We start from the raw sequence: 19,042 nt of genomic DNA on the forward strand, positions 1-19,042 counted from the left end.
GCCCTCGATTTCTCGATGTGAGGTTTTTCTCTTACCAGGGTCAGTTGAGTTGTTCAACATCTCGTACGACTCCATATGCTGCTGTGTTGTATTGTGACCATGGTAGGTGTGTTGGTGCTGTTGATTGTATTGTTGCGAAGAGTTGGAAGAAGGGGACGTCGTCGAAGCGGATGACTGCTGCATCGAACTGTAACCGTAATCAGTTGACTGGTTGGACGCAATGCTGCTCGTCAACGGATCACTCTCGATATTGTTGTTGCTATACATTTGATGATGGTAGTGATGGGAAGACTTCTGCTGATCATGTGAGTACTGTTGTTGTTGTTGTTGTTGTTGTTGCTGCTGATGCTGCTGATCAAGCATGCTTACTTCATCTTCCTGGAAGTCACCGAAGAGTAGTTCCTGATCGATATCGAAACCGAAGGTGAATTCGTGCTTCGGGTTAGGTTCGTTGTTGTCGTTCATGATAATTACAGCCGGGCGGTAATTCGGGTTGGCAGTAACTGTACCGGCGGTGGAAGCGTTCGCGCTGGAAACAGAATTACTTTGCGTAGCGTAGTGCGGCAGCCCGCCGCCGCCGCTACTGGAGGTAGACTTTTCCTTTCTGTTTCGCTTGGTGGAAACCACATTGGCGGAGGAGCTAGAACTGTTGCTGCAGGTGACGCTAGCGATGATAGTGTTGGCAGGTGAACTATTCTTGGGCGTACTCTGAGGTTGAGGCTGCAGGTTAAGCTCACCGTTTGGACTACGGTTAATCAGACAACTATTCTGAGTGAACTCGGCATTTGAGATCATATCCGCTGTTTCGATGAGTGCGGAACTATTGTTGTTGATTGTATCCAGCGATGTCTGAACAGCAGCCACGTTTCTAGCATTATTGATTGTTTCGACTTCATTCGGCAAAGTAAAATTAGTACTCGCCGCTGAGTAATCTTTCTTTTTTGATTTTTTGGCACCGGGTATAGCGTTGGTTATGTTATTGTGAGTGGTAGAGGGCACTGTGGGCACTGACGGTACTATTGCGCAGAGAGGCACCGTGCTATTCGACTGTCCGGTCGAAGATACTGGACTGATTTTCCCAACGGAAGACGACCCTTTGGGTTCCTGCAAACTGTTGCTGCTGTTAATGTTAACAGCAGCAATCACCTTCGCAGCTTTGACAGTCTTTTCCAGCGCCGGATAGTGCTCGTTTGAGTAATAAATATCATTATTATCAACGCTTTTCGATTTGTGTAATGCTAGCTTTGAATTGCTGCTGCTGCTACTACTATTAATATTACTACTATTCACATTATGTTCAGTATTGACGCTATTTACTAACTTTCCGCTGGCCACCGTCGCCGATCGGTGCTGCTTGCCAAAATCGTCCTCCTCTGGTGCTGCTGCTTTGGTCGTTGCCGCTATCAGCAGACTTTGCGAATATGTCGCTTTATTATTGATACCTACATTGTTACTATTAATGCTATTAACGTTACTATTCACATACTGATGCTGATATTGCTGCTGGTTTGGTAGCTGCTGTGACTGTGACACCATCGATGGTTCTGGGACTAGTTCTGGGAACGCGGAGGGTGATTTCAATGCCTGGACCAGATCTTCGCTTGCAGCTTGAACCGGTGGCCACTTCTCTACGCTGGAGCTATCCAACGGTGATGTGCTACTGCTCATACTGCTGCCGAGCAGATTGTTGTTGACTTTATCCGCGTTTGGAATTCGGGCAATGTCGGCGTAGGATTGAGGAACACCCGCTGAGTTGCGATTCGATTGTCCACTTTGCTGCTTCCGCGAGGGTTCAATTGGCAGCGACTGTACCGAGTCGGCATCACTGGAATCAGACTTCTCGGAGGGCGGAACCGATGAAGTTGACTTTCTTCGTGAAACATCGCTGTTGCTGGCCAGGGAGCTCATGTAAATGTCTCGATCGTTAGCGAAGTTATTACTGGTTTGGTATTTACCAACGATGTTTGCGCTTCGACCGGCTGCGTTTCCACCGATGCCGTAGCTGTGACTTGCGGACAAGTGACGTCTGTTCCCAGCGCCACTCGCATATCCAACATTGGATGAAATAGAACCCTCTTCCGCAAACAAACCGTGAGATTTTTTCTTCATTTTTTTCTTTTTGGTTACTACGTGAAACTCGGCTGTTTCGGCAGCTCCGGTGCTGACAGCCGACAACGATTCGACAGACATCCGTAGCGAATCACGTTTCTTCGCGAGGTTAAACGTAGGCATTATAGGTTCCGCCATATATTTCGCCTCCTTTTTGTTTTCTTTTTTCGAAGACTTCTCTTCCAATTTGTCCACTATACCACCGGCAGCAGAAACCGCTTGCTGAGCGTTGTCTTCCACCAAGTAGCTCAGTTCTTCTGTTCCCCAGGAGCGTCGTTCACCACGCTTTGCGCTATTCGCAGCACTTGAAGTGTCCTTCGAGGACTGTGATGAAGTGGTCGAAGAAGCTGAAGAAGTTGAAGATATCACACTGCTATTGGCTACGTTTTGGCCCTTTTTGTTGCCTTTATTATTTCTCAATGTCACCACGACCGCTGATTCCGTTTCCTGTGCTCTAAGTGAAGATTCTTGTTGTTCACCACCGGTGTCGTTCTGCTGAGTAGTCTGCTCATCTTCAGCCTGCTGTTTTTTCCTGCTACAGCTACTCAATTCCTCCAGTGAATTACTCTTCTTCAGTTTGGCCTTCTCCTTTTTCTTTTCGTTTTTCTTCTTCGGTACTTTCTCTTCGACAACACTATTCTCCACCCCACTGATGGCATTGCCATTGCTGCCTCCACCAGCACTGGTCTTCACCACTGTTCCGTTCTTCGGATTCGGTCCATTGCCAGATAGACCACTAGTCCCACCGCTTTTACCACTGCCACCGCCCCCGCCGGTATCCTTTTGTTTGTCCTTATTCTCAATGTAGTCAACCAGCGACTCAATGTCGACCTCTTTGCCTCGGTAACCTGCGATGTTCTCCGGTATCACCAACACGGTATTCCGGTCCGATTTTGGTTTCCGGTTCTTCTTCCCTCCTGTGATGCCACCAATCGATGAACTATTATTGCCACTAGTCCCACTACTGCCACCCCCGGCCGACGAGGATGATGAATTGAGTCCGCTGTTGAACTGCTGCACCGAGTTGCCATTTTCGTCCAAATATTTGGGCTGTTAGTAGTGGTGAGTAGAAAAGAAAAAAAAACATGTAATGAAAACGATCACAATCTCAACCACACAACCATACCTGGGAAATAATTTGGTTGAAGTTCTGCGTGGTGATATACTTGGTATTTCCACCGCTGATTCCCATCATCACGTGTTTCGTTTGTTCCGATTTACTGTTTTCGCTAGACATGAAACACTTGACGGCCTGATAGCTTGAACCCAGCTGGATCGGGGTAATGTCGACGTTCTTGTTACTCTCGAGTAGTGGCAGCGAGACTGTTTTATCAACATGGTGCACCGACGAGGGTCGCACCGTCGACGAGGGTTCGCCAATCTCCAGCTTGGCGTGACTAGTATAACTCGCCGCCGGGAAGCGCGGTATCTTCTTCAGAGCACTGCATGCTCCAGCACTGCCGGCGCTGCTTACTGTGTTGCTTTCGCCACTTGTGTTCGTGCTGCTCACGTACAGATCCCCACCGCTCCCATCCAGATCATCCAGACCCGAGTCGTACAGATTCTACGAAAGAGCGAAAAAGGACAAATCATTCACAATTATTCCCATCGAGAATAAAAGATGGATCTCGCTCTGACTCACCTGTTGCATTGCATCATGTGCCAGCAGATGTTGTGTCTCGTCAGATTCCGACTCTCCCATGTCGATAACTGTATGACCAGCCCCGACGACGCCACCACCGCAGTCGTCAATCAGCTGAGATTCAGTATTTTTCATTCCGCCGCACAATCCGGTGCTGCCTGCGACTTCCGCCACGGCACTGATTAGTTCTGCTGCACCGGCACTGGTGAGAGGGGCCGTCAGCAGCATTGTGCCGTAGTCGCTTTTGGCTCCCCCACCGCCACCTTCGCGCTTCTTGAACTTAGTAATCGTTCCGGTGGCGTGATGGTGACCGACCTCGTTGAAGAACGGACAGTCCACGTTGACGTTACTCGGCAAACTGCCGCCCTCTCGCTGCCGGGAAGAGACCGAGCTTGTGTAGCGTTTTTGCTGACGTGGGTTTATCACCCGGTCGCCCCCACCTGGCCCGCAGCTGGGCCCAGAACTGCTGCTACCGTGATGCCGCCGGGCAGTTTGCACTCCCAACCCGCCCAGGTTGGCGCAGTAATCGGTCGCGAACGAGAACTCCGAGTAGAAGAAGTCCTGCATGCTGGCCTCCTGGAGGTCCTGCAGGGAGCCGCCTTGAGTGGGCCGACCCGAGGCACGCTTTGATTGCACCGCACGGCTCGTGAAGGAGAAGTTCTGCTCCTGATCCTCCATCTCGGTCTTGCTGAGAAGTGCCTGTTTTGTTGGGAGGAAAACATCACAATAGTTAATGCTAATCGTACTGATGTAGAAAAATGAAATGGGAGTGTCCAGGACACAACCGCATTGTTACTGTAGGACTATGAAATTATTTTCGCCGAGATAAAAATTTAAGAATTAAAATCTTTAGTACAAATACAGTGAACAACGGAATTACGGATTATGAAAATCGCGGATAACGCAATAAATGATTAAAAATTACAAAGAAACATATTCCAGTAAGATAACAATGTTTTATCAATAGAGTAATTATTAAACTATCGATCTGTAAGGTCGTGTACACCAGTGGTCAAATAATGTGAAAACCATGACCAAAACAAAAGAGCAAAAGCCTACCACTCACTGATAAATTTTGGGAAAGTTAATAAAATTACTAAGGAACTCGCCCGGCAATAAAATCATAAGTATCAATTCACTTTTTATCGAACTTCTTGCAATAACTCTTTAGTGGGAAGTTTTGAAGGCCCTAAAAGGGCCGATACTTTGGGTGATTTCATGGAAGCAGCTGGAGATGCTTGTGTTCTCGTGAGAACAATACATATGCTGGCCATATGTCGAAATTTGAGTCCTTATTGCCAATGTACATAATACATCTTATGTCTAATACATCATCTCTTATATTTTTATCATCACTAATGACAACGCAGAAAAATAAAAATGCTTACGTAACACTCTCACCTAACTCCCACGAAGCGATTCAGTGTCGAGAAAAACCTACGTTCGCTGATTGAAGAATGAACGTTTTTCGCTAATGCAATTCATCATTCTCCCTTGCTTTGCTTCTGTACGTTAGCGCAAGCTTTTCAAGCCCGTGCATCACGCCTCCACCACCCCTTTCGCTTGCTAGATGACTGATGAATCGTGAATGAGGCGATTATTTTTTCTTTCATCATGCCACCACAATCTACCTTTGGTAACGCATGAAAATAACAACAATTTCTGTGTGTGATGTAAAAATACAGAAGCACTCTCCACCAAACGATCCAGAGACTTATTGCTTTATATCGATTTGTATCGATCAAAATCTCAGATTTTGGACATAGACCCCTTTTCCAGAATGAAGTGATACCATCGATCCCCATATTTAAATTTCTTTAAAAGCAATCTTTATCTTATTCATGCAAAAAATACATACCAATTCAAAAACTTTGGTCATGTGAGTAAACCTGACATCATTTCCTCATAGACATAAAATTCGGGAAATATCAAGTGTAATTAATAGTTATTAATGCAAATTGCAACATCAATACTTTCTACTGAAATATTAGTCATTATTATAACAAGTTGACTCACGTAACACCAATTATACAGTATCTTGTCGACCCCCGGGAAACCAATATCGATCACTTTGAGAATCCCTGATTTAGAATCATGAATGTGAATTGAAATCGAGAATGGCTTATTTATACCCAATAAGTTGAAAATGAACGGAGCTTAAATATATTTTCTTCACGTTGTCCGTTCACTTGTGGCAATGCTTACTCATGTATTTGCTTTTCGAGCGACCGATTTGCTCGCGCTTGATTCGCCAGTGATATATAAACATTGGGCCCTATTATGTCACGCGTATTCTAGAGTTTGCCCCTCGGAGTACATTCAAGGCGTGTTATTTGGCTTAAGAAATCTCAACTATGTATCAAGACGGGTCTATGGTACTAGGTGAGGCCGTTTCGTCACTAAGTTGGTTAGGGGAGCGGTATATGAAAACAGTACGGAAGAAAGCAGAAGGGGAATTTTTTCCTTGAAGTGTGAAAGAGACAGACTGATCACGAGCGAGCTTGGGCACAAGCGTATTGTGTTTTGTTTACAAACAAAACACAGTAGACTTCCAAGATGGCTGAAGAGTGGTTTTAGCAAGTTGGCCCACCTTAGGATATACTTCTACGCGCCTTGCTATGTATTGGGTTGGGGAAAAAGAAATATCGTATATTGTCAATATATGGCAACACTTAAACATATCTTGTGTTGTACTAATCGCATCGGGCCATACTATACGGCTATTTAAAGACGACAATCCGTGCTACAAGTGTCGTTTAGACAGTGTTGTAATTGTCCTTTTCAGTCTCAAGTTATAGCGTGTCAAAGATGGAGTCCACCAATTAAGAAATTCGCCATATTTTACGTTTTTACTACCTGCGAGGTAAAACTGCAACGAAGGCGGCCGAAAAAAATCGTGTAGTTTATGGACCCGATACTGTAACGATTCGCACAGCACAGCGTTGGTTTGATCGATTTCATTCTGGTGTAGTGGCTGTCGAAGATACACCCCATACTGGTAGGCCAATCGTCGTGGAAACCGATGAAATCGTTGAAATCATCCAAGTAGACCGGCATGTGAGTACTCGCTCGATTGGCCAGGAACTGGGTATAGACCATGAAATCATTTGAAACCATTTGTAGAAGATTGGATTCCAAAAAAAGCTGGATGTATGGGTGCCACACGAGTTGACGCAGAAAAATCTTTTAGACCGAATCAACGCCTGCGATGCACTGCTGAAACAGAACGAACTCGACCCATTTTTGAAGAAGATGGTGACTGGTGATGAAAAGTGGAACACGTACGACAACCTAAAGCGAAAAAAGTCGTGGTCGAAGCGCGGTGAACCGGCCCAAACAATCGCCAAGCCCGGATTGACGGCCAGAAAGGTTTTGCTGTGTGTTTGGTGGGATTGGAAGGGAATCATCCACTATGAGCTGCTCAACTATGGCCAGACCCTCAACTCGGTTCTCTACTGTGAGCAGCTTGACCGTTTGAAGCAGGCAATTGACCAGAAGCGGCCAGAAATGATCAATAGGAGTTGTTGAAAATAAATTTCAACGGGAAGTTTCCAAAATTATAATTCTCGGCCGGAAGCGAATCAAAATCGTGTAATCCGGTTATAAGGAGAATATAATTTCCTATGAAATAAATAATTTACTAAATACATTTTGTTCACAGTTTTAAAGGTAAACAATAGGTTTGAAACTTTAGTTTCCCTTTTTATAGTGTATGATATTCTAAGCATGGTGTCGTAGGTATATCTAGTTGTAGATCCTAGTCTAGACAGTTATAAGTCCTAGTTTTAGTCTAGATAGTTGTAGTACATAATCGTAGCCGTAGTCATAATTTTGAATAAGTCCTAGTTCTAGTTTAGGTAGTTTCTAGTCAGCAAGTTCTAGTTTAGACTTTATATATAAATATTTAACCTCTTACCAATACTGGATGTTTTTGACTATTGGATTTAAGTCATAGTTTTAAGTACAATAGAATATAAGTAGATAAAACTTAATTAAATTTCCATGGACCGCACCGGGAACGTTTGTTTCAATTGTTTTGTGTGTTATTATTCTTTTCATTGTAGTCACATGTCGATCTACTTGTCACTGTCTGTATGTGTTGACCAAGGCGTGATAAAATATGAAGGTGCGTTGAGGCAAGTGCTGCCAACATGAATGGTGTTGTTTTCCACCAGGACAACGCTCGGCCTCACACATCTTTGATGACCCGCCAGAAGCTACGGGAGCTCGGATGGGATGTCTTCTTGCATCCACCGTATAGTCCGGACCTGGCTCCAAGTGATTACCATCTCTTTCGGTTCATGCAAAACGCGAAAACTGGCTGTCTGAGTTTTTTTTTTCAAATAAGGAGGGGGGTTTTCATAAGGGGGGGATAATGAAGTTGCCTTCTAAATGACAACAAGTTTGCGAACAAAACGGCGCATATTTGACTTAAATTGGATAATTTTAAGTATGTTAAATAAAGCATTAGTAATACTGATCGCTTTATACATAGCTGATTGCGTTTGCCCTGTCGCATTTGAAGATGCAGAAAAATGTTAGAATGACAGCGATTCAGATGAAAGGTTTGAACCCGGAACCCGGCTTGTTTCGTAGTGTTATGTTGCGTACGGGTGTAGTCAAGGTGTAGTCAAGTGTAGCCATCAGATAACATTTTTACGGTGGAAAATTTTCACCCAAACAGAAAAGAAAATAAGAATATTCGGGATAATATGAAAATTACAAATATATCTTCGATGATTCTTCATCCTCATCTACAAATGTGAAATAATATTTTTCTTAACTTTTTTCTGAGATCGTCTACTTGTCCTATGAACAGTTTGAACAGACGGACGAGACGCCACTGGGATTGGGCCTGATCATGAACGTCACTTCACGGTGAAAGCGAAATGATTTGTATGCAAGGTTATATGCATTTCTTTTCGTTTTCACCGTTAAGTGACGTTCGTGATCAGGCCCATTATCTCGATTTAATAATACGAAATTTTGCTCGGTGTGATAGTGATAGTGGTTGTATCGACTTCTCGATTCGATTTACATAATAGGGCCCATTGTTTTTGTTTGGTTTTTGATTGGCATTGTTTGTGATGGGTTTAACAGTAGCCAATAAGCAGGCATCGATATTAACGCATCTCAAATATCGCGTTAAACTTTCGGATCATGATTTTATCGAGGCTGCTAAACGTAAGCTTATTCCATCTGTAATCGCAGAATGCAGAACAAAACTAGGGTACCTTGGCCATGCTGAAGCAATTGGTAATAGTGGTCGAACGCACGTAGCAGTTTGTTCAGGGAGGCACTGTTGTTCGAATGTATTTTCTCATGGGCTCGATTTTGAAAGGGTTCGATAAAATCATTCGGTATCAAGGAATAATCAAAATACTGTGTGATAACGCGAACTCTCGTTATAAAAAGGTCGAGTTATGGCGAAACATAATTTTTATCAATTGAATCTTGATTCAATATTCGTTGCTACAATTGCTCAGACGCATTACTTTTAACCGAGTTGAACGCGGATGGTTCATCTTTCCCGGGAGTTAGTAGGTTTAGTAAATCCTCTTGATCATTACGGATCACAATTGGATGAAAACAAAGGAGAAATATTCCCGACTCCGACTCCACACAATTATTAGTAACGACTCCAACTCCTGCTGAAAGAAAATGAATAATTTGAAACCAGGTTTTTCATTAAAAGGTTTTTTTTATTCATTTACTAGCTGACCCGGCAAACTTCGTCCCGCCCAAAATTTATTTTTCGTTATCACATCCACGTTTTCTTACTAAGCACACGTTCATAGGTCCAATCGCAGAACTGTTCATTGATCGATATTCTAATCTACCCTTTGAAATTATTTTTTACTATAAAATTTCAGTACTTCTACCAAAGCTCGACATTATAAATATCAGATTATTTTCAGACACAATTCTCGTGCAAGATTTTTCATACACTTGCAAATAACATGCTTCTCCGTTACATGGAATAAATGTTTGATACATAAAATATGACAGTATGAAGACAGTAAAAACAGAAATATTTTGAGTATGCAGGGGAATCGATAGCTGATGTGTTAAACAACCTAGCGATTGATGAATATCCAGTTAAAGAACCGTGTGATACAGAACAAGATTACCACTTTTGACGAAAATCTGAGAACCACCATATCGGCTCAGCATGGAATGGCTATATATTTCGCAATTTCCCAAATCGATGAAGCAGAATTAGTAGGATATTCAGGCGAGGGGTTTGCTAATCACGTAAGGACATCCCAGCACTTTTTGCACTTAGTGAAATGTAACAAGAACTGTTACATTAAACCAAGGAGTAGTCACTTCTGTGTAAATCAACACAAATTTATAGCAGCTCCTGTTCCTCTCAGCAAGGGAGTTTAACCCCTTTGCGTACATCATCGAGTCTCACTCATGATGTACTTGCATAACATAGATCGCTAGAACACTCAGCATAGTAGTGAAATCACTTGATGTGTGACGTATTAAATAATACGCTAAGACAGGGGTTTTCAAATGGTGCTCCGCGGGAAATTTGTGCTCCGCAAAGTAATAACAAATGCTCCCACTTGAAAACCCACATTGAAAATTCTTTAATTTAATTTTACTGATTTATATTGCTTACTCCGGGTCAGATGTCGTCTACTGCGACGCGCAAACCGAGATAGAGTTGTTCCCAGTTGGGTAATGTCAATGCAAATAGGATTTGTTTTATTGATTTAAAAATGCAAGTGGTCCCTCTATTGTATTTGCTATAAAAAGTGCTCTGACATAAAAAAAAAATCTGAAAACCCCTGCGCTAAGGGGTTAAAGCATCAATACTAACGGATGTGAGCATTAATTTTCCGTCTCTGTTCATTCGAAATTCTATTAACTTGTCGAAAGTTCTTCCGAAGTTACTACAGGGTGGGCCATTTAAAGTGGAAGCATCTGGCAACCCCATAACTTTTGACAGAGATGTCAGATTAACAAATGTCATACCGCGTTGGAAGCGTCATTTCAATGCAATTTTAACCATGGAACAATACACACCTAAACAACGCGCTGAAATTGTTCAGCTGTACATTCAAAATAATTTCTCAATTGTGTTAACTAAACGTGCGTGGAAAAATAAAAATAAAGTTGAAACATCGCCTGGAGACAACACTATACGTCGATTATATGCCAAATTTATATCGTCTGGTAGTGTTGGTAATGCCAGTCATCTGTCCAGACAACGACCAAGACATTTCGACGAGAATATTGATGCCGTTCGAGCCAGTGTTGCAGAGACTCCATCGACATCAGGTCGCCATCGTTCGCAAGAGTTAGGCATCGCTCGAACCACTCTCCGACGCATAATTCGTGTTGATTTTTTATTGCCATTTGTTTGTGAAAATGAATTGGACAATTACTGGTTCCAACAGGACGGCGCTACATGCCATAGAGCGGCTGCCACGACCAAATTATTGCGCGAAATGTTCCCCGGAAGATTAATATCGAAAAACGGCGATTATGACTGGCCACCGAGATCACCTGATTTGACGCCTCCTGACTTTTTTTATGGGGATATTTAAAATCCAAGGTATACACTGGTAAACCAAGGACCCTGGCTGCGCTGAAAGACAATATCCGACAAGAAATTGCTGCCATATCGGCCGAAACATTGGGCAAAGTGATGGAAAATGCCGAAAAAAGGGCACATTTTGCGGTCAAGGCCAGAGGCGGTCATTTACGAGATATCATAATCAAAAAGTAGTTAGAACAAATCTCCTTGGACCAAAATAAATGAATTTCAAAAAAAAATTTAAAATTCCACTTCTTTACTTTGCTATTGCAAAAACAAATCCTTCCACTTTAAAATGCTCACCCTGTACATGCATATAAGGGACATGCGTATGACACCTATTGTCCATCTCAACAGACAGTTATAAAAACCAGGATTTGTCAAATATGTTCCGTCTATTTCCCATCACAAAACGTAAACGTCAGTTCCCAAAAAAAAAGCTGTTTCAAATCGAAGAAAGGAGGTGTTAGTGGTGAAAAGTAATGGGTCAATTTGGACGGACGATGACTCGGATACAGAAATACAGTTTGCAGTAGTAAAATATTATGAATTTTTTACAAACTACTTTGACATTATGCACAGATTACCCTAGCGTCACGTAACTTGAAGGGAAGGGGGGTTTGTCTTGCGTTACTTATTGCTATGTAGGGGTGTCCAAAAACCGACAGCCGTTCGCCGCTGATGATGACCGATTAATTACGTTTGTAAAGATGAATAAACTCATCCATCTCGTTGTATTCGTCTGTGCAGCGATGGTTCACGACAGCGAGAAAGAAATGATGTATGCGGTCCAAAGCTGTATACAGTCATCAAAAGTGCTGTGCGTTGTTAGGTTCAGCTCGGATATGCAATCAACAGGCTTCGTTTATTCACCTGGCGCAACAAAAGTGAATACTATAATTTTGTTGAAGAATCAGAACCATCCACTCATTTCCGATTATATATTCGTGAATGGTAAGTAGCATGACACATTGTAGTTCATTGGATATTGACAGATTTTCAAACTCTGGACGGAAGACAATACTCTAGGTTGTGGTATAGGATCAGAAGGGCTTGATCTACTATGAGCTAATCAAACGGGAAGGAAATGATTGAGTAATTTGGTTTGGAAGTCTGTAAATGATTGGACCACTTAATTTTTCCTGATTTCCCTGCCATTTCGCTTGTCGATACCTTCCAATAAATGAATTGTTCGTAATTTTTTGCTTTAGTTAAACGACGACAGAGACGTAGCGGAAGAGATTAGATGACATTCAGATCTATCTACTGCTTCTTTGTAGTCTCGTTTGAAGATTCGATGAAACCAGGGCCCTGGCAACCCTATCCCAACCAACACAAATTGAGCGTAGGCAGCATAGAGCTAGGTTCACGCTCAAGGCTCGCGCACAAATCGCATCTGACAAAAACTATATTAGGTTCGGGAAAAAATCCATTATTTTTCCGTAAAATTCAAAACATTATGTAAGATGTATCGGATTGTCCAATTTGGGTCAAATATGCACCGTTTTGTTGTATAGTTTGTTGCCATTTTAAAAGTAGATACATAATGCCTGTATCATGTCTTGGTCTGTATTGGCAAAAAAGTAATCGATTTTTACAATCTTGATTTTAATTTCTTATCATTCACGATTTTTTTCTATGCGGAAAAATGTTGTCGTTTGGTGCCAGGTCCGAATTATTTGGTGGATGCATTAACACATTAAGGACCGCAAGTTTTAGGGCAAACTTGTACGCTTCATTTCACTACATCTTTGAATCATTGAATCACCTCTTCTGTTGGCCAATTCCGCCGTTTCTGATCAATCAAAACGCTAGCTTCAAACGCTCCAGTTGTTGACAGTAGAGATCTGAATTCAGTGTTTGGCCATACCGAAGAAACTCATAATAAATCATTCTTTTCAAGCCCCAAATACACAAGAGGACCTTTCTGACCGTTAGTCCTGGTCTAGTGATCGTTTGAGCTGCTTCACGTTTTCGCACAATATTGTCATATGTAACCCATTTCTCATCTCCAGTCACAATCCGTTTAAGAAATGGGTCGATTTCATTCTGTTTGGCCAAGGGGCTTCGCAAATGGAAATTCGATCCATTCGGTGTCAATTTGTGTGGCACCCAACATTCTTTTTGATTCCTGCTTTGCCCAAATGTTTTCAAACTGTTTTATTGGCGACTTCGGACGAAACTTCGTCCCGCCCAAAATTTGTTTTTTGTTATCAATATCTTCAAACATTCACGTCTTCTTACTATGAGCAAGTTCATGGGTCCAATCGCAGAACTGTTCATTGATTGATCTTCTAGTCAACCCCGTTGAGTTTACCTTTTACTATAAAATTCCTAGTATTTCTAACAAAACTCATCATAATAAAATCAGATTATTTGCAGACACAATTCTCGCTTGTAAATAACATGTTTCTCCGTTACATGGAATAAATGTTGTATGCAGAAAATATGATAGAATAAAGACAACGCTAAATCGGATAATTCCTTCCTCGAGTTCTGCTCTTATCAACCCATTCGGTGATACTTTTTTATTGGTATAGATAGAAGAAGATATAGCAGTGCGTTTCATCACATTAAAATCCATTTCCAGTTTCGAACAAAGATCAATTTCGCTAGCGCAAACATCAAATGGACTAACAGCACTTGTGTAATTGTAGAACATATGGGAATTTAATTTTTCCTAATTTTCCCTTTTCCTTCAGAGTTTTCCGAAAAATTTTCAATTGTCATGTTTGGTTGGAATATTTTTAGTTGAAATATGTGTAATATTTTTATGGAACCCCCTCTCCATTCCAGAAAAGGGAGGGGTGTCATACCATCACATAGAAACATTTCTCATACCCAAAAACCTTCACATCCCAAATTGTGCTTGATTTGTTCTCGAGTTATGCAGAAGTTTGTGTTTCTGTGCCCCCTGTAATTTGTGTTTCATTTGTATGGCAGCCCCCCTTAGAGAGGGGGGTGGAGTGTTTAACCACCATAGAAACATTTATTGTGCTTGATTAGTTCTGGAGTTATGCAGAAATTTGTGTTTCATTTCTACGACAGCAACCCCCCCCCCCCCTCCTTAGAAAGGTAGGAGGAGTGTTGAACCAATTTAGAAATGTGTCTTGCCCCCTAAAACTTCCGCATGCCAAATTTGGTTCAGTTTGCTTGATTAGTTCTTGAATTATGCAGAAATGTATGCTTCAATTGTATAGCAGTCTCCCCCTCCCCTTCAGAGAGAGGGGAGAAGTGTGTATTCACCATGGAAACGTTTCGTGTCCCCTAAAACTTTCGCATGACAAATTTAAATTTGGCTCCATTTGCTTGAGTAATTTTCGAATTATGCAGAAATTTGTCTTTCATTTGTACGGCAGCTCCCCCTTAGAGAGGGGGTGGATTGTCTAACCACAATAAAAACATTTATTGCATTTGCTTAATTAATTCTCGAATAATGCAGAAATTTGTGTTTCATTTGTATGGCAGTCCTCCCTTAGAGAGGGGAGTGGAGAGTCTAATCATCGTATAAACATTTATTGTACCCTAAACCTCAATATGCCTAATTTGGTTTCATTTGCTTGATTAATTCTTGAATAATGCAGAAATTTATGTTTCATTTGTATGGCAGAACCCCCCCCCCCCCCCCCCTTAGAGTGGAGGGGTGGAGAATCTAACCATCATAGAAAAAACTTATTGCACCCTAAAACCTCCACATGCCAAATTTCGTTACATTTGCCTGATTAATTCTCAAGTAATGTAGAAATTTGTGTTCAATTTGTGTGGCAGCCCCCCCTTAGAGAGGGGGGAGGGGTCTATCACGAAAACCTTCCCCGGCCCCAAAAACCCCACCAACCAATTTTGTATCTTTTACTTTTCAATTTCTGCAATTATTAAAACTCTAATCGGCTTATAAGTATTCAAAATACATTTTTCCTGGTTGGTAACGAAATTCTGTGATTTTCTCTGACATTCGCTGATTATTAATGTTTTTAAAGGCAATCAATACCCTGGAAGATGCACGAAATCCAAATTCTTCAAACGGCAAGCAACTCTTTCGTCAACAAATCCAAATACCAGTATGTTTTGCTAGACACAGACAGGGCCGATTGACATTCATCAATGACCACATTGTTGATCATGTAACAATCATTACCCGTTGTAGAATGGGGAGAGATTCCGATTTTAATTGATACAGCTTTAACTAACGATACCGTTACTGCCATAGCCACATGCGCGCCTCGTGTCTCGTGGATCGGAAGAAAGCAAAAGCAACCGGTCTAGTGTGTACAACGCCCGAGACGACAGAGAATTGTGACGAAACAGATTTATGTTTGCTGCTGGAGAACTGACAAAAACATCTCGTCCATTCGGGATACTGTTATGTTATGGCGTTTGTATATTACAAAAATCCACATCCTATCATAAGTTCGCTTCCTAGACACTCACATTGAACACTGCACTTTTGTGCTGCCGATCCTTGGGACATTTGTAGGTAATGGCTTCTTCCAGAAGCGCCTTGAGATCACTCTCCGCCATGTTATCGAGCTGTTGTGGAGAGAAAAGAAAAGAAAAACTAGTTTTAATGATTACTATTTCAAATCCATACGCAAGAAGAGTGTGTATGTAATATATGCTGTAACAATTATTACGCGTTTCCCACGCCGCGAGAAAAGAGCACAGCGCCGACCTTGCATTGTACCGAGGAGGTTTGTGGAAGCCAAATCGGGGATGTTATCAGCGTAAATCGGATGGAGCTCCGTGCGGAGGGTGCAAATCACATCCATTATTTCAAACATTTCGTTGAAACTATACACTGTATTCATGGGTGTCGTGGTTTAGATCGGTTCAACGTTTCCAAGGGCTAAATAAACACAACGGCACGCACGTGACTTCATCGAAAACGTCGAGTCGAATTTTCCGAGCCAATGGAAACAAAACAACTTTCATGCACAAGAGCAAAGCTGATTTTTCCTACCACTGTTCTCTGAAAAGGGGGAAAGATCGAATGATACAAGGAAAAAGAAAGCATGCACAGATTTTCAGTTCGGAGCGGTCAAAATCATATGTTCTGGTGATGACTTGCGCACTTCCGACGACAATGGGACGACGTTCGACTTGTCATACATTTGTTTTGAACTTTCACAACCCCAGAAATCAAATTATTTCTTTTGTAACACATATGTAACGAAATTTCCAATCACTGTTTGCTCTATCAGTTGTTCTAAAGCCAATAAGAACCGACGAACCGGCAGAGCAGCAGATGTTGCATTTTGTTGCTGTCGCGGTTGAGATAAGATAGCGATTACAATGTGTAAATGAGTAATATCAATCGTTCCTCGGGCTGCACCCATATCACATTTAGTCATGGCAGCGGAAAGGTAAGCCGCCCGATTGTAGTTCACGAAAATTGCAGTCGACTTTTTTCGCCAAAAGGCACTAGTATTTGTTAATCAAGACCTGGGTCTGGGTCTCGTTGTTGGTATCAAATATTGTTACTAATTTTATGTAATTGGAAATAGGCAGAGGCAATTATCCACGAACAAAAAATTCAGCTCATGGCTGATCTGTTTTGATGTCCAAATGGAAACTGTACACCATGTTCGAACATCATGTGAAACATTAGGATTAAACATCGTATGTCCAAATATGCTACGAATACAAACATGTCACATTTTCAAACATAGGTACGAAAAAATCATGTTTGTATTCAAACACAAAACTGTGAACAGCAGCGTGGACATGTTTATCCCGGACGCAGTGTTTTTTTGTGAAACATGGAAGACTGGCGTGCAGTGTGTGTACGCCAGTTTGGGCGCTATTTATTAATACTAACGCGAGAATTTTATAGCATACATGATAAATGTCTGAGTTCGTTGGTTTTGAGTTCACGACGGGTAGACAATAAACCGTCCATTAATGGGGTAACTACTTTTTTGCATCAGAAATCAAATTTTTGTTCCTCTTTACATGAACGTAAAAATAAGATTGCGTACGCGGGTAACAATTTCGTTCATGGGGGGGAGTTGCAATGTGGATTGAAGTCAGTTGAATGAAGAGGCAGATTTGTATTCATTAGTCGCGTCAATTAGAATAACCACTGACTGGACTAGTTCATCAGGTATCCTCGCTAGTCAACGCTAGTCAATTCATTTTTTGTTGACGGCGACTGCCGAAGCTGTTCTAGGCGAAACGAAGCTACTGAGAGCAGTCAGTCTTCATTTTTCACCTTCGAAGATTTCGGGCCCTGGTTATGACCCTTTAAATATGATTTTATTCAATCCGCTTGTTTATCACTTCAGATGTTATTTTAGAACGCATCGAAATTTTTGAAACTCCTTAGTAAAAAGTTTCAGTGGTGTGAAAGGAACCAAAGTTTCGTAAGATCAACTGAAGATCATCACTTTAGTTGTTTGATTGTAACCATTTCAATCCACATTTGGCAACACATCAAAACCAACAACAATTTGTGCGTGTAATGCAAAAATACACAAGCGCTCTCCACCAGGCGACATGAAAACTGACGCTCTGTATCATTTCATTGAGTGCCATCTTGGAAGCTGTGTACAAAACCGCACCACGATTTCATTCACAACCAGTGGCGTCTCGTGAGTAAATTGACTAGTTGTGCACCTACACGGTGAACGAGAGAAACCCAAAATTTGATAAATTTCTGTTCAACATTGCAAAAGAAAGGGGTTGATTAGTTCTCGAATATTGTGGATTGACTGAACTATCTCGTGTTTCCTCATATTTCAAACATTTCGGAGTCTAATTCTTATTTTGAGTTATTTTTCATAATCCTGCGTAGTAGATTGTATATAAATTCAATACTACATTGCATAAATATTGCTGCCGATCAGTGTCTTTATAATCTCCGGTATTTTATTTTTTTTGGCAAATTCTGGCTTCGGATAGAACACTCGCAGTTCATTTCCCAATTTCACTCTGTCAAAATTAGAGTTCTCGTTTTTGTAGTGTATGGTACCGAATGTCGCCAAATTGATGCAGTAAACTAAACTCATTCTGAATTTATTCTGATGTATACTGTAAAAACTGACGTGGCATTTATGAAGACGGAAAACGACATATCTTTCGTACCCAAAAAGTTACACATGTCCTTATAGTTTCCTCTATTTACAGACGTTATGCTTTCATCGTGACCTCGGAAGCTTAGCCCATGTGAACTGAGAAAACAAACTAATTCAATGAAGATCTTCATACCTTCTCTGTATTTCTTCACAATTGAATTATGCTTGTTTCTTGCGACTTCATTAGCATGATCTAAGGCATCTTCAATGCAAGTTTTCTCAAACGTGCGGCATGTCATGCTGTTGTTAGTGTGCTCTTTGGTAGCTGAATGAGCAGAAGATAGCGAAAGATAGATGATTCAAATCTGCTTATCCTACTCTGTATATTTATATTGTTTTCAGCTTGGCTCTGTAATAGTAAACAAGGCCAACAGAATAGCTTTACTCTTGTCCCTGAACCACAAAGCCACTTCGCGCCGTGAGCTGTAGCATTAAAGTTCCGTGTAACTATTTTATCGTTTCTAACGCAAGTCGTTTTTAACTTGTCCAGTGTTGGCCGCGGAATATCTATTTTCGTAAAAAGATTTCCACTTCCACAGTTCTTTTCGCAAACGGCCTTTTCAAAAACTACCCAACAGTATCCATATTTACTTGTGATTTGAGATGATTTTTCGTGAATCTCAATTGATACATCGAAAAAACTGGATGAAATTTAGTCATCTGGAGTGC

At 41.5% G+C, this 19,042-nt stretch overlaps 1 protein-coding gene across 2 annotated transcripts in view; it reads right to left on the bottom strand.

Moving 5' to 3' along the window:
• Window positions 1–19,042, bottom strand: part of LOC129775153 (uncharacterized protein DDB_G0283357) — a 65,114-nt gene that overhangs the window by 10,819 nt on the left and 35,253 nt on the right. For both annotated transcript variants that reach the window (XM_055779506.1, XM_055779507.1), the window contains 4 exons: window positions 15,732–15,830; window positions 3,752–4,450; window positions 3,236–3,673; window positions 36–3,159 (listed from right to left, as the gene is read on the bottom strand). In XM_055779506.1, the coding sequence (XP_055635481.1) occupies window positions 36–3,159; window positions 3,236–3,673; window positions 3,752–4,450; window positions 15,732–15,830 (4,360 nt within the window). The remainder of the gene's footprint in view (window positions 1–35; window positions 3,160–3,235; window positions 3,674–3,751; window positions 4,451–15,731; window positions 15,831–19,042) is intronic.

Source organism: Toxorhynchites rutilus, chromosome 3, assembly GCF_029784135.1.
Source record: "Toxorhynchites rutilus septentrionalis strain SRP chromosome 3, ASM2978413v1, whole genome shotgun sequence".
NCBI classification, from domain to species: Eukaryota; Metazoa; Arthropoda; class Insecta; order Diptera; family Culicidae; genus Toxorhynchites; species Toxorhynchites rutilus.